The sequence below is a fragment of a genome, unplaced genomic scaffold (genome assembly GCF_019419815.1).
Source record: "Pyrus x bretschneideri cultivar Hongxiangsu unplaced genomic scaffold, Pyrus_bretschneideri_v1 Contig81, whole genome shotgun sequence".
NCBI lineage: Eukaryota > Viridiplantae > Streptophyta > Magnoliopsida > Rosales > Rosaceae > Pyrus > Pyrus x bretschneideri.
Window position 1 is genome coordinate 231,227 of NW_025999822.1, and position 15,337 is coordinate 246,563.

The 15,337-nt window shown below is 37.4% G+C and overlaps 2 protein-coding genes across 4 annotated transcripts; one reads left to right on the plus strand and one right to left on the minus strand.

Annotated features, from left to right (window-relative positions):
- Positions 1-1,103: 1,103 nt before the first annotated feature.
- Positions 1,104-4,805, plus strand: LOC103941970 (LRR receptor-like serine/threonine-protein kinase RGI2). Of its 2 annotated transcripts, XM_048575932.1 has the most exons (3): positions 1,104-2,028; positions 2,254-4,065; positions 4,160-4,805. In XM_048575932.1, the coding sequence occupies exons 1-3, from the start codon at positions 1,221-1,223 to the stop codon at positions 4,612-4,614; spliced, it is 3,075 nt and encodes a 1,024-aa protein (XP_048431889.1). In that variant the 5' UTR covers positions 1,104-1,220; the 3' UTR covers positions 4,615-4,805. The 2 variants fall into 2 exon arrangements, with proteins under 2 accessions (XP_048431889.1, XP_009350444.2); XM_009352169.3 differs by having other exon boundaries at positions 1,104-4,065.
- A 2,013-nt stretch (positions 4,806-6,818) lies between these two features.
- Positions 6,819-11,370, minus strand: LOC103941972. Of its 2 annotated transcripts, XR_007255187.1 has the most exons (10): positions 11,062-11,370; positions 10,885-10,950; positions 9,411-9,491; positions 9,195-9,248; positions 9,039-9,107; positions 7,711-7,773; positions 7,449-7,531; positions 7,283-7,348; positions 7,104-7,185; positions 6,819-6,982 (listed from the first exon to the last, which is right to left on the minus strand). XR_007255187.1 is itself a non-coding variant. In XM_048575933.1 (9 exons), exons 1-9 carry the CDS (start codon positions 11,290-11,292, stop codon positions 7,155-7,157), a joined length of 744 nt encoding a protein of 247 aa, XP_048431890.1. In that variant the 5' UTR covers positions 11,293-11,368; the 3' UTR covers positions 6,819-7,154. The 2 variants fall into 2 exon arrangements, 1 of the variants encoding a protein (XP_048431890.1); XM_048575933.1 differs by having other exon boundaries at positions 6,819-7,185; positions 11,062-11,368.
- Positions 11,371-15,337: the final 3,967 nt, after the last annotated feature.

Sequence of the window (15,337 nt, forward strand, 5' to 3'; positions counted from 1 at the left end):
GCCAAATCTGTGATGCTTTTGCGTTGGGGTAGCAGTGTTGGGGAGGTTCATGCATGAGGAAGGAAAAGAGTCTTTTTTCCTTGAAGAGGCATGGACCTATGTTGTTGTCCCTTCACAAAAGCACTTACATGAGAGATGAACTACTTTATCAATACAACATGATGTCTTGAGTCCTCACCATGCTCATATCACATAGAAAGTTGAAGTGTCACCTCTTTTTTATCTTTTTCATTTTTTATTTTTTGGGTCTTTCCTCTTTTGGGTTAGGAGGGCTGCTTAGTCATTTTCACTGTATGGATTGTTATACAATTAACTGATAAGATGAGCAATCATTATTTGAAAAGGGATTTACAGTGAATCCATCGAACACTTGAAGAAACTTACAAAGAAAAACAGTATAACTGAAAATTTGAAACCCAGCAGAACAATAGCAAACCACATCAGATGTCAAGTAAATGACTAAGCAGTGGAACATGCATCTGTGTAGAAAGTAGCTTTTGTTTATTTTATCACTTAGGCCACTTAAAAGAACTGTTTGATAAGCATTTTGGGTTTAGTTTTCCGAGATAGGGCGAAGTGTATGGGGGTAAATGTGGGATGAAAAAATGTGGTGAAGAGCATGAAAGAAACAAAGAAATAAATGAAAACAAAATCTTGAAAGTGAAACTACTAGAAATAATTTTTGGTTTATGATTTTTAATTTTTACTTTCCGTATGCATTTATTCTACATCACTCGCACCATCACTCATTCACTCTTTTATATCCCTAATCGCTGCCATATATTTCCACTCTATTTCTAATACAAAAATGAGAACTAAAACACAATACATGAAATGGATATCAGATGATTTACTTTATACTGTCTAGTAGTGATTCTGCCTCACATAATTTATATTTATTATGTCATTAGTTTTAACTAATTTCCAAATGTTAAGAGAGGCAAAACAAAAATTTCTATGCCCAACAGAAAAGAAGGCGAACAGTAAAACTTGTCAATTTTACAAAGTGGGACGAGCCTCTCATAACCTCAATCGTACAAACTGCAATTACATCCCTTTATGCTCAAAATAGACTTGATATATATATATATATATATATATATATATATATTTCCCAATCTATCAATGCAACTATGCTATGTCGCCCAATTGGAAAACCAACTTAAAAGATTTGTAAGTGTACATCTCTTTAGTTCTTTGAAGGATCACATGTAGAGAGAATGAAAAATAGCAGTGTTGTTGCCAACCTCATCATGCCAAGCAATTCAATCACTATCATTCTTTTGCTTCTCAGCATCTTTCTGTTTCCTTCCATCTCTGCTCTGAACCAAGAGGGTATCTCCCTCCTTTCATGGCTTTCAACCTTCAATTCTTCTTCCTCTGCCGCCTTCTTCTCTTCATGGACTCCTGCTGATCAGGATCCATGCAAATGGGATTATATCAGATGTTCCAGTAACGGGTTTGTTTCCAAAATCAGAATCATCTCGATCCATATTCCTACTAGCTTCCCAATCCAGCTCCTCTCCTTCAACTATCTCACCACTCTTGTACTCTCAAATGGGAACCTCACTGGAGAAATCCCACGCTCGATTGGAAACTTGTCTTCGCTTATCACCCTTAATCTCAGCTTCAATGCTCTAACAGGAGATATTCCACAAGAGATAGGAAAGTTATCCAACCTGCAGTTGTTATCACTCAATTCAAATTCATTGCATGGTGCAATTCCCATAGAAATTGGAAACTGTTCAAAGCTTCAACAGCTTGAAGTGTATGACAACCATCTATCCGGAAAGGTTCCTGCAGAAATAGGCCAGTTGTTAGCTCTGGAAGTTTTTCGTGCAGGCGGGAATCCTGGAATTCATGGAGAAATTCCAATGCAAATATCAAAGTGCAAGAGTCTAACTATTCTTGGCCTTGCAGCTACCGGAATCACAGGGAAGATTCCAAGCAGTGTTGGAGAACTAAAAAATCTTCAAACTCTTTCGGTCTATACTGCAAACCTCACAGGTGACATCCCTCCGGAAATTGGTAATTGTTCAGCCTTACGAAATTTGTTTCTGTATGACAACCAGCTTTCTGGTCAAATTCCTGGTGAGCTTGGTCTGTTGAAAAGGCTTAAAAGAGTTCTGCTATGGAAGAACAATCTAAGTGGAAGCATTCCGAGCGCACTAGGGAACTGTTTGGATTTGATAGTTATCGATTTCTCAATTAATCATCTGAGTGGTGAAATTCCTCTCTCTTTTGCAAATTTAGTGGCACTGGAGGAGTTTCTGCTGTCTGAGAATCAGATATCAGGCAACATACCACCTTTATTCGGAAACTTGTCAAACTTAAAGCAACTTGAATTGGACAACAACAGATTTGCAGGCGTGATTCCACCTGTCATTGGGCAGCTAAAAGAACTTACTCTGTTCTATGCCTGGAATAATCAGCTCCATGGAAGCATACCAAATGAGCTGGCCAATTGTGAGAAACTTCAAGCGCTGGATCTTTCACACAATCTCCTCACTGGGTCAGTTCCAAGTTCTCTCTTTGACCTCAAGAACTTAACTCAATTGTTGCTGATATCAAATCAATTTTTAGGAGAAGTTCCAAGGAATATCGGTAGCTGCACCGGCTTGGTCCGCTTAAGGCTGGGATCAAACAACTTCACAGGCCAAATTCCATCAGAACTTCGACTCCTGCATAGATTGAGCTTCCTTGAATTGTCAGAAAATCAATTTACTGGGGAAATTCCTCCTGATATCGGAAACTGCACTCAGTTAGAAATGGTTGACTTGCATGGAAATCAGCTGCAAGGCATGATTCCTTCGTCTTTGCAATTCCTTACTGGTCTTAATGTTTTAGACCTTTCCATGAACCAGATAGAAGGCACGATTCCTGAAGAGTTGGGCAAGCTAACATCCCTAAACAAACTGGTCATCAATGGAAATCGCATCACAGGTTCCATTCCTAAATCATTGGGCCTATGCAAGGATTTGCAGTTGTTAGATATGAGCAGCAACAATATCACTGGCACCATCCCAGATGAGATCGGACACTTGCAAGAGCTAGATATTCTCTTGAATCTGAGTTGGAATTCTCTGAGAGGCCCCATTCCAGAAAGCTTCTCAAATCTCTCAAAACTCGCCAATATGGACCTCTCCCATAATTTTTTGACAGGAAGCCTCAGAGTACTGGGTAGTCTTGACAACCTCGTGTCCCTAAATGTCTCACACAATGACTTCTCAGGTCCACTTCCCAATACTAATTTCTTCAAAGACATTCCACCAACTGCGTTTGCTGGTAACCCGAAGCTGTGTATCAACAGAAATCAGTGCCACTTGAATGACAACCTGCACGACAAGAAATCAATCAGATATCTACTTGTTTGCGCTCTTCTTAGCGTGACTGCAACCATCATGGTTATGCTTGCTGGAATATTTTTATTTGTCAGAATTTGTGGAATCACATTTGGGATGCACAGTGAACAAGAAAATGATCTGGTGTGGGCTTTCACCCCATTTCAAAAGCTTAATTTTTCTGTTAATGATATTGTGACTGGGCTATCAGAATCAAACGTTGTGGGAAAGGGTTGCTCGGGAATGGTTTATCGTGTGGAGACTCCAACGAAGCAGGTCATTGCAGTGAAGAAGTTATGGCCGGTAAATAATGGCGAGCTCCCAGAGAGGGACTTGTTTACGACAGAAGTTCATACTCTTGGATCAATTAGGCATAAAAACATAGTGAGGCTTCTGGGGTGTTGTAACAATGGAAAAACCAGACTTCTTTTGTTCGATTACATCGCGAATGGGAGTTTGGCCAGCTTGCTACACGAGAAGAGGCTGTTCTTGGATTGGGATGCAAGGTACAAGATTGTACTGGGAGCAGCTCAGGGTTTAGCTTATCTCCATCACGATTGTATACCTCAAATAGTTCATCGAGATATCAAGGCTAACAACATCTTGGTTGGACCACAGTATGAATCTTTTATAGCAGATTTTGGCATTGCAAAGCTTTTGAATTCTCCAGAATGCTGCAAAGCCTCCAACACAGTTGCAGGTTCTTATGGCTACATTGCTCCAGGTAAGTGTAAATCACTCGGATTCTTTCATAATCCGTTCATATGTTTATTAAGGTTGTCGATTAATTGAACATGATGGTTAATACATTATTGCAGAATATGGATACAGTTTGAGGATCACAGAGAAGAGCGATGTGTATAGCTATGGAGTGGTCCTCCTGGAGGTCCTGACCGGGAAGGAACCAATGGATAACAAGATCCCGGAAGGTGCCCATATTGTCACTTGGGTGAATACGGAACTTAGAGTAAGGAAAAGAGATTTCACATCAGTTCTAGACCAGCAGCTAATTTTGCTATCAGGGACACAAACCCAAGAGATGCTTCAAGTGCTTGGGGTGGCTCTTCTCTGTGTGAATCCTTGCCCGGAGGAAAGGCCAACTATGAAAGATGTAACGGCAATGCTCAAGGAGATTCGACATGAGAACGAGGATTGTGAAAAACCAGATTTTCTTGGCAAAGGAGTTGCTACAAACCGAAACGCTACAGTTCACAGTTCTAGTTTCTCCAGGTCATCTGAACCTCTAATTGGATCACCTTCTTGTTCTCCATAAACTCCTGAAGTTATCGCTCCTGTTCATTGATTTGAGTTTAACTTCTTGTTCAGATTTTTTTTTTTTTTTAAGTACAATTTGTATAGTTAATGTTTTGTAGTAGCAATAAGACGTGTTTATGGTGTTTCACCGACTCAGGTGCACACAGTAGAAGTAAAAGTAAAATCTCCCGAGCTAGTAGTTCAGTACAATCTGGAGCATAATTTATGTTTGACAATTCTAAGCTAAGAGATTAAAAGAGAAACAGCGTAAGCAGAATCCCAAGTCCCTCACATTTCAGAATTCAGATACGACTTTTGTGACGATGTCTATTTGTTCTCTTTTGATCTCACTCTAAATCACATTTATCTGTAACAACTAAGATACTATTGTATGTTCTGTCGCATTAAGAGCCCGTTTGATAACTATCTCGTTTTTTATTTTTAGTTTTCACTTTTTGATTTGACTTAAAGAGGAAATACAAGGAATGAGAGATGAATAAGAATATCGGAGAGGGCAGTAGGAAGAATGTGGAAGAAATGCACATGGAATGCTACATGAAAACAAAAAACTAAAAATCTCTACTTTTTTGTTTTCATTCTGTACACCACTTTATGTACATTTCTTCCTCCTCCATCCTACCACATTCCCTCCACATTCTCGATTCCTCCATCGTTCTATCTATTTTCTCTCTATCTCTAGCAAGAAAGGCAAAAACTAAAAACTGAAAAGATTATTAAACTGACGCTTAGCGTCTAAAATTTACAACCAAAAATAACTTTGATACTTCATCATTTAAGCCAAAACTCCACCACGTTGTCCCAACAACACAACAATAACCTGCTTCCAATGGCAATGCAAGTTTGTAGTACGTAATACAAAAAAGAATTTGGGGACCAAAAGCAGTGGGCATAGATTCCAAGGCTTATTCAAACTGTGTCATGTGTGTGGGGTCTGACTAAAAAGCAATGGTGGTGACAATCTTGTTTAGCAAAAGCCAGATAAAAACATGAAATTTTGAGAAGAAGAAGAAGCAATTTTGGACCACCATATATCCTTCTCAAGCTTTTTTCTCTCCCCACAACAATTATTTAAGAAAAGAAAAAGAACTTTCATGTTTCCATGTCCTTTGACATGTGGTACTGGACCATCTCAGGCCCACTGATTTTATATCGTAGCTAAGATTATCATATTCTATGGCTACGACTGCAAGCAACTATCAACTAATCATTCTTCTAAATCTTCTCATAAAAAACTATATAGATGATCAAGAATGAATAATGATGCAATAGTTGATTGCACCGGTGAATAGGGACTTTCTCTTCAACCCACTGCGTCCAAGGTTTAAACCCTCCCCCCTCCTCCTTAGTTTAGATTAGTACAAAACGTCTTTCGTAATTCAAAAAAAAAAAATGAATAATGATTTATATGCAGAAATTCTCCATGCCAGACTTCGAAGGAATGGACGCAACACCTATTGGTCGGCATCGATCAGCATGCTATTGTTTCAACTGCTAGGGGCATCAATCAGCACAGTGCTTCAATCGGCACCCACCCTTTTATCAATTTTTCCCATTCCCGGCATGCTCAATTATGTTAGGTGGGGTAAGAAAATCAGAACCTCAAAATTTGTAATTGCTCAAAGAGATTTTAGAACACAATCAAATGCAGAAGTATGAGAAATGGAAGAGTTTAATTGTACTTCACTGTGAAAGAAAAATCAAAACACAAGCCAGCTAAAAGCATCTACTTAATAAATTGTTCCACATTTATCACCTACTTAATAAATTGTTCAACAATATATATCTCCTAACTCACTCATCCGCTGATGATTTCAAGTTCCAATCTAGACACAATACGGAAGGTGGGATATGGAAAGCGAAAACCTACCCTTCACTGTATAATAAAAAGAAATAGAAAAAACAAACTAGGACCATTCGTGCACCTAGACATGTGACAGAAGGAAAACCCAGTTACAAATGAAAAGAATATGTCCATATCAGCTGTCAAAGGTGAAAATGTCTCTAAACTTGTCCTCCCAAACATCCTACAGCTTTATACATCTCACACAGTAGCAGGGAAAACATACCATATTGCGTTCTCCTTTAGGCCAATGTCCATGATCTTGCAATGTGCTGGTGCATTCAGTTGCAAGGTTTTAGGCGCGAGACGCCGAGATCTAGTGTACCAAACATTGGGGGAAGTAGCAAACATTGGAGCTCATGTGTGCAAATATCATCAGGCATCCCATATTTTGAGGGAGACAAATTTATTGATTAATATAGTATATAAAAACGTTGTAGGTTTCCAATTACAACAGCTTCTCACCGAAATGAGGGAAAGGAAATCAAATATTATAGTATATCCTATCTTTATGTGGTTTCGGAAACTGAAAGCAATGAAAAAAGGAATATTAGAGGAACAATGAGAAGAAATTATAAGTTACATTCCGATATAAATAAGGCTGCCGTCCATTCAAAAGAAACGTCATGAAGAAAAAATTTACTCACAGATTATAATCTCAAGAAAGTTGAAACCAAGTTTACATATCACAGTTATCTCTAGGGTTGCCACTTTATGCTGCATCCAACACTTCAAAAAAATAATGACTTTCAGAATATAACCATGCAAGACCATAATCCTAAAGACCTCAAAAAAAAAAAAAAAAAAAAAGTAGCATAAGAGGTACCTGGGCTTCTGATTCGATGGTACTGGTTGGCAACTGAGAGCACAATCTATTGCCAGGCTTAAGTCCCTACATGGAATGGAGTATTTCAAATCAGTTCCTATACCTCAGAATATATGTTCTAAAGCTAACATGTGAACATATTAAAGATAAAACCACATAGGCCTACCTTCCAGTTACAGACACATTATTACTAGGTCTTGAATCATCAAACTGGCCATGGTACACCAGTTCAAATGGCCTCCGTCCATCCTGTTAAGTAGTAATAATTTTAGCTGCGTGATAGAAATGGTAAAAATAAAAATAAAAGGTCGATAAACTCAAATTCAGATCACATTGACAATTTACAATTGGTCCCGTAAAGAAAAAAGTGAAATGAGGTACTGTCCTTAAACAGTTTCAACAAATTGATTGGTGTAGGTTGTGGTCACCTTTTTAAATAGGAAGAACTCGGGTGTGCAAACTGCTCCAAAATCTCGAGCCACATCCTGTGACTGTATTAAACACATTCAACGATGATAATGAATTCACTATTCAAAGAGTTACCAGGAGCATTATTGTGTTTCAAGTAAGTTGAAACACTATTAGACTTCATACAAAGTGTGACATGAATTCAACTGCCCTCGAAATCTCAGTTTTAGGAATGGCTAGCCTACAGCTGACAAAAAAATACAAGACCAGTAGAATAGGAAAAGGAAAAAAAAAAAAAAGTGACTTAAGTTGCTGAAGTTACATAATAATCAAGACTATCATTTCTTGATTGTTTCTAATAGGCTACATCTAAGAAAGCAAATTCTTTTTACACCCCTATACCTTCAAATTTTACACTTGCAAAGACTTTTGCTTTTTAGGGACCCATGTTTCATAAAATGAACCACTGATTTAGATAATGTTGTGAATATCGCGTTTAAGAATGGGAAAAACAGAATGAACAAGGAAACCGAAAAAACCAATATGGACAATACCAAGAATTAAGGTGGTTCGGCTATATGTGCCTATGTCCACAGGATAGCAACAACAATCTTTCACTATATCAAAATAAGTACAACCAATAATCTTGCCAAGACTCTAGAATTAAGAACTTGACAATAAACTTGAAAGAACAAGAAAAAGAAATAGACTCTTTATCTCTATTCTTTTCTGTAGCACACACTTTGCCCTTACAACATTCTCTCACTTCAATCCCTTGAGTGGTATACAAAATATTGTTTTGCTCCAAATTCAAAACTAGTCCAATAGCCCCTTTATATAGACATAATAAAGGTCTTTCTTCAATAAGGATTACTAATCCAAATTGGAATCTAGTTATGAATCATTCTCCAATTGAGAAACCAACTCCGACTGTGTAAACAACTCCAATTGGGAAAACAATTAATCATCTAAAACCATATTTCCCAATAGCCTTAGGACAACTCATCATGGGCTGGAAAACCCAATAGATAAAACCTCCCAGCCTGTCTTGCATGCCGAATATCAAGCTACTCATGCACTTGTAGCCATAAGTATCTCTTCTTTTAATTTTTATTTTTTTTTTTTTGTGTTAAATAAAGTTCAAGTTTGAATTAGTACATTGAGAAACTTAATTTTGATAGTGTGTGCGTACATGTATGACTGAGAACATTGCATTTATACCAAAACCTGCCAGATTCTTATGATAGTAAGATATTATCGCTCAGCAACATGCATATTTTCACAGGCCCCAATAAAAGAGCAAAATGAGATAAAGCAGGTTGAGATTGGCACTTTGGCAGTAGCATACCTCATCATATAGATATGGGAAAGGATATTTGAACAGTTTAGCATCTTCTGCCATAAATTGTGGTCCATCCTGTCAGGAAGAGTTCCACAACTAACGGATCATACAATAGCTTTACAAGCTCTAACCCCAAACTATGGAGCTAGTAGAATCTAGTACCTGTGGATGTGTAGCTACAGAATTTGAAGATATTGCAACAACTGCTAGTCCTTTCTGGGAAAAAGTTTTAACAATATAATTGTAACAAATACACAAATAAACACATTTGAATAAGTTAGTATCATATATTCCTTTGCACAGTGAAGTTTGGGGTACAACTGTCAAATGAAGCAAGCCTCTTAGAAGGAAAAAAATTTCAGCTATCGTAAGTCTTACCTTCATATAGAAATTTGCAAGTTTCACGATACTTTTTTTCAGGTGTTTAACAAATGGGCAGTGGTTGCAGATAAACATAACCTGCACCATTGCACTGTTAACATGCATCCAATCCCTTGCTTATATGCGAAGAAACACATAATGTATGCAATCTAATATTTTATTTAGTTAAGAAACCACATAGAGTTTACTTCCAACATTAAGAGGAGGCAGCAGATTACAGTCTGTGCACTATAGGTCCGTTGTGCTGATCTTTTCATATGTCACATATCGCAGTAGATTTCATAATTATTTTCCCTAATTTTCTCAAGCTACATATGACCTAACTAGGTCATGTGCAGGTATGCACATAAAAAATTGGCAGCTGAAACGTTACAGATGTCCGGTGATGGCATATAGATCTCCTTACTAATGATAAAGCATAAAAGGTTCCAGTTAAATCAGAATAAATTGGTTGCTTCAAGAAATGACACTTGGAACGATTATTCAACTAAAAGCGCTCGGTGGTAGTATCTTCCTCAGTATAATCTATTGGCCAATAGTTATGTAAACTTCTATATGTAGACTGTTGCATTTCTTGTACTATAGAGATGAACTAAAGTTGTATTCTAATTAGTTGTTTATGCTCTCACCCCCAGCTTAATCCAATGCTAAGCCTGCTGTGTGTGGAAAATAGCGAGATACTATCTCATTTTTTAGTGATATAAAGCTTGCAACATTCCAAAAACTAAGATATCTGGCAGGTTAGCCATTGGCTGTCAGTACTACAAGCGCCTGCCTGGTGGGCTAGTTGGGATAAGTTATGACCAATTAAAATGGACTTGACTCCGGTCCTTTTTTTGTTGTGTCAATTGTGGGGTGGAAATGACTGGGCATGAGTCAAATGTGGGGTGGACACGATCATGCACGATGACTTGTGAACCCACAATTGAGTGGGTAATCTAACCTACCCTTATACATGGGATACATGTCCTATATTACATGTCTATATCAATCCAATCCTATCTCTAAGGTTCAATCTCATCCAAGCCACTAAACGGGCCCCAAGTGTAAATCTTTCCCAAACACGACAGCAAAAAGTGAATTGAATGAACTAACTAACTTCTATAGCTATGTACTTGATCTACAAGTAATTCAGAGCAACGATAAGACCTAGAATCATCATTAACAAAATAAAGGAAACCTCCTTGTTGGCTTAGACGAGCACTGCAATTTCCTCATCTAAGAATCTTCCATTTACAACTTGGTTGTGCCACTTCTAACAAGTTTGTAAATTCAAATTCTAGTAAGATAAAACGAACGTAAAGTCATTTGCAGTTGTTATTTAATAAGGACCTACTTCAGTTCATGTTAATTTATCTAAAAATCCACTCAAACTAAATGTCAATATCCGATACATGACATATAGTTAGAAAATCAATCAAACAATAACCAGCCAAAACACCATTGAAGAAAACACAAAGAAAGAACTCACCAGTAATGCAGGATGTGATTCAAAATCTTCCAATTTCCAAACTTTCCCAGTAAGTGGCTCCGGAATCTGAAACCAATTCCCCAAAACAATCAAAATAAAGAACAAATTTTGAACAAAATTTAATAAGAACAAGTATATTTTGGCAAAAAATAAAAAGAACAAGTATATATGTAGTGCCTCAAAATTGGGAGCTCGGAAGCCCAGTGAGACGCCTTTGGACTCGGTTCGAGCAGCTCGAACCACAAGCTTTGTTGCGGGCAGAGCGGTCCGCAGTTGCAGAGATTCAAAACCCACTTTGAAAGACGAGAATTTTGGTGCGAATTGGTACACAAAGTTTGGCACGGTGCGAGGTGAGAGCAGTGGAGATGCGCATAGTGAGCTCACAGTGACTGTTGTGGCAACAGCCATGGCTGATAGATGAGTATCTCGCTTAAGCTCGGTTATGAGTAACTGTAATTGTACGGCTAAAGAGATATACTTGAAGTTTGGGAAGGTACAATAACCGCCAATTACTGTGCGTGGATTTAGAGTTAAGGGTATATTTGGCATTTTACTTTCCTATATCGTTTCCCAAATTTCCGAAGATGCAAATAGTCATTTAGCATGGGTGTTAAAAAGTGTTGAGTTTTTACATGATAACGTGAGTTTGAATTTTATCGGTAGTTAATCTAACAAAATTAGTGCTTTGATTAAAAAAAAAAAACACACAAACAAAGTGAGGATTTTGAGGAATTTTAATACTTTTAATTAAAACAATAATGTTAGGAAAACTAAATTTGCAAATAGAATTTTGTAAACCAAAAGTTGATAAGTGAATTATTAATTTTGGTTTAAAAATTCGACCCCTCTTCCTAGCATTATCTATTTAGGAATCCACCATATTCAGCTAAGATTTTCAAAAATGTTTATAATATTTCAAGTGTATTTAATTGGATCTTCTAGTTGAGGATTGCTTGCAAATAGTCTCTCCATCTATTTGTAATCTTTGATGTACTACCTCAAATAGAGCTGTTTTGGATCATTTCTATCAATGAACGCTATTGTTTTATTAAAATATATATATATATATATATATATTTTAAAGAATTTTAGAAAGTTGAAGGATTTAAGAGAATGAGATCTCTTAATGTATTTTAAACATTCTCAAATCTCACATTTTTTATGAAGATTTTGAGAAAATTAAATCAAAATTTTACATAAAATCTCTATAAATTTATTAAACTCCACCAAAAATCTATGAATGTATAAATCTATTACCATCTCTCTAAATTTCAATTGAATGCACACTAAGCCGTAATCAAAATAGGTGAAATTGAATTAAGAAGGAATTTGATTGATGAGAAATCAGAAAGAGATTTCTAAGAAAGGTGTTTACTAAACTATCGGAAAACATAGTAGGAATAATGTCAATTATGGATAAATTGTTTACCAATTCACTTTTGAATTGGAATTTGAAATCATTTGATTACTAAACTACCCTTAATCTAAATGAGTTATTTTATGTGATAATTAATAAAATTTAATTTTCATAAACAACCTTGACCCATAAATAATTGAACTTTCTCTCTCTTTATAAACTAAATTTTTAGCCCTTTTTTACCATTTTAAACCTAATTTTGTATACCCCCCAGTACAAATCCTCTCAGATCTAAAAAAATGAGCCTAAGGATCAAATGATTCGGCCCGTTCAAATTTGATTCAACTGTTACAAAGATGAGGCTCCTCTAAAGTTATAATAATTGTAATCGTTGGATTAAATTTCAACTGTGACGACCCGTCCCGAATAAATATATATTTTTTCTTTCCGAAAGTGTAAATGATGATTATGCCCTCATTGGCTTGGTGAGGTGGATGTGTGTAAATTATTTTTGTCGCTAGTTTGATTAAATTGTACTCGACATCACGAGAGTGTTAACACGAGTTTGGGTCAAATCGGGTTCGTAATGAAAATATTACGAATGAATAAGTGAGATTGGGTTGGTTTTATTTCTATTTGGACTCAATTGTTTAAACCCTAAATTCTATAGCCCAATTAGGGCTTGAGGCCATTTTAAATTGGCCAACCCGTGACCAATTTCACACACACACACACACACACACACACACACACACGTGCCATCATTTATCCCTCACCTTTGTTCTCAAGACTTCCATGTCCGTACAACCGAGGAATCATCATTCCAACCACCACCAAATCGACATAGATCGTTCCTAAATTGGTCATCATCATCTTCCTCGTGACTCCACTAGTTTATCCATACCCATAGTTGAGGGAATAGATGACGGGAACTTTGGAGCCTAGAACTCCGGTGAGGGGTCCAATATCCTCTGACACGATCGTGAAGGATTTACGTGGTTTCGAGACTAAAAAAGGTATCCACACAACTCCTCTAGTGTTTTAGGCTAATTTTGGTTAAGGTTGAACGTCAGAATAAGCTCGACTGTGGGTTTCCAGGTTTAGCCGGTTACTCCAAGTCACTTTCCGACCGTGTTCCGTTGGTTTTAGGACCTCTAAGAGGTAAGGATTTGTTCTCCTTGTTGAGAGTTTCAAATCCATATAAGATTTGTGAAGTTTGGTGTTGAATTGAAGGAGATATTAAAGTTTTAAATTTTTCTAAAAACTAGCAACTGCAACGGCAATCGGCGCCAGAATCCGACAAACCACTAGAGAATGAAGGAGAATATTTCGTCAACCTTGATGGAATATACTGACGGCATCAGGTAACTTTAACAGAATATTCTAGGAATTTAACGGAATATTCCCTAACATCGTTAGGGAATCCGTTAGTGTGCCAGGCAAGTGCCTGGGTGTGTCTAGCGAGTGTGGTCGTGCCTTGGCGGGCACATGAGGGCGCGTGGGACATCGAAATTTTTTTTCTAAAAGTATGGTGATGGTCATGGTGTTGACTGTTGTAGGCCACGATAATATATTCAAACACCCGACTTAAGCAACGTATGAAAAGTTACTACACAGTTTTGGCTATGTGCTTAAAATTAATGTTAAATTAGTTGTTTCACATATAATTGAGATGTATCCGGAGTACGAGCGTAGTCAGGCAAAACTCGGGGGTTACGACCCTGCAACATACCAGTGAGTGGGCTTTTGGTTTTCTATATATATGTATATATGCTTTACATTTTCCCAAAAGCTGTTTTAAAACGAGCGTATTCTTTTAAATGCCATGTCATGCTTGAATTTCGTTTTATTATATGCATTGATGTGTATGTGCATACTATTGTATGACGCTACGGAGGCCAGGTAAGTTTCAGGTGAGTACTGCATGATGTTAGTGGTTGCATTGGTTATGGTTATACGTAGAGACATGTAGAACTCATTATCCTGCACCCCGGTGTTAGTGCTCCCGCTCGTGGCCAGGACACAGTCTTTCACGTGATGTTCACCTCCAGCACCACACGCTCACCTTGGATTCAAGTTCGGTGCATAGCCCTGTCGTATATACCACAATAGGTGGTTCTGACTCGTAGATGACCCACAATTATTCTCATAGCCTTCACGTGATCGTAACACTTGAGCGCACTTATTTACACCCAGCCCTGTCGTACAAACCACAATAAGTGGTTTCGACTCGTGTGCATGCATATTTGATGAGCTATAGGTTCAGCCGTACAGGTCACATTAGGTGACTCTGGCTGACATATCATTTATATTGGTTTATTTCACCTAGCATACTTATTTCATTGCTGAGATACTTGACATGGCATATACTCGATTTTCATTACTCTCGAGCATGATTTCTACATACGTATGCATTACTATTTTCTTGGAAATTATACAGGTTTTATGATGAGGGGTTATTATTTTCGGAAAGTGAAATGATTTTAAAAAGCTTTGTTATTTCCACTCAAGTTTTCTGTTTTGCGCCCCTTCAGGTTCTAGTTAGAAGTTTGTGTTGGTGGCTTACGAGGACCCTACAGCGGTTCCAACAGACCTCAAATAATGTAGGGATTTCTTTCATGCCTTGTATAATTATTACCTAGCTGGCTGGACTGCATCTAGGTTACCTATGCTCTGAATATGTGTATCTACACTTTAAATACTTCCACGTGCACTTGTTTATTTAACTAGTGTAAGTTAGCTAGTTTGGATTTTTATTTACTCATATTTTCATATCATTATCACTTCCGCATTGTGCACATGGCCACGTTATTCTCATGTGAGGGCCAACATGTCTCGATTCCGGTCGGGGTGTGTCATCAACGGCTCGGATCATTTGATCCTTAGGCTCCGTATTTTTAAATCTTCACGTCATTTCCTCTTCTCCCAACATCCTTCATCGGGGACTAGGATTCTCTTCTCTCATCTTTCCATCCATTTCCATCCCTCCTCTCACACTCTTTATTTTGTCTGTCTCTTTCTATAAAAAATTAATATAAGATGTTGACGTGGCTTAACGTGACCATTCAAATAGAAGGTGAAAAAAAAGAAAAAGAA

Bases quoted from the DNA above. Each gene is read 5' to 3' on its own strand.
- LOC103941970 (XM_009352169.3), top strand. From the start codon at position 1,221: ATGAAAAATAGCAGTGTTGTTGCCAACCTCATCATGCCAAGCAATTCA. The intron at 4,066-4,159 runs GTAAGTGTAAAT...ACATTATTGCAG, and splicing joins TTATGGCTACATTGCTCCAG to AATATGGATACAGTTTGAGG.
- LOC103941972 (XM_048575933.1), bottom strand. From the start codon at position 11,292: ATGGCTGTTGCCACAACAGTCACTGTGAGCTCACTATGCGCATCTCCA. The intron at 9,492-10,884 runs GTGAGTTCTTTC...GCAATGGTGCAG, and splicing joins AATCACATCCTGCATTACTG to GTTATGTTTATCTGCAACCA. The intron at 7,186-7,282 runs GTACCTCTTATG...ATTTTTTTGAAG, and splicing joins CCATCGAATCAGAAGCCCAG to TGTTGGATGCAGCATAAAGT.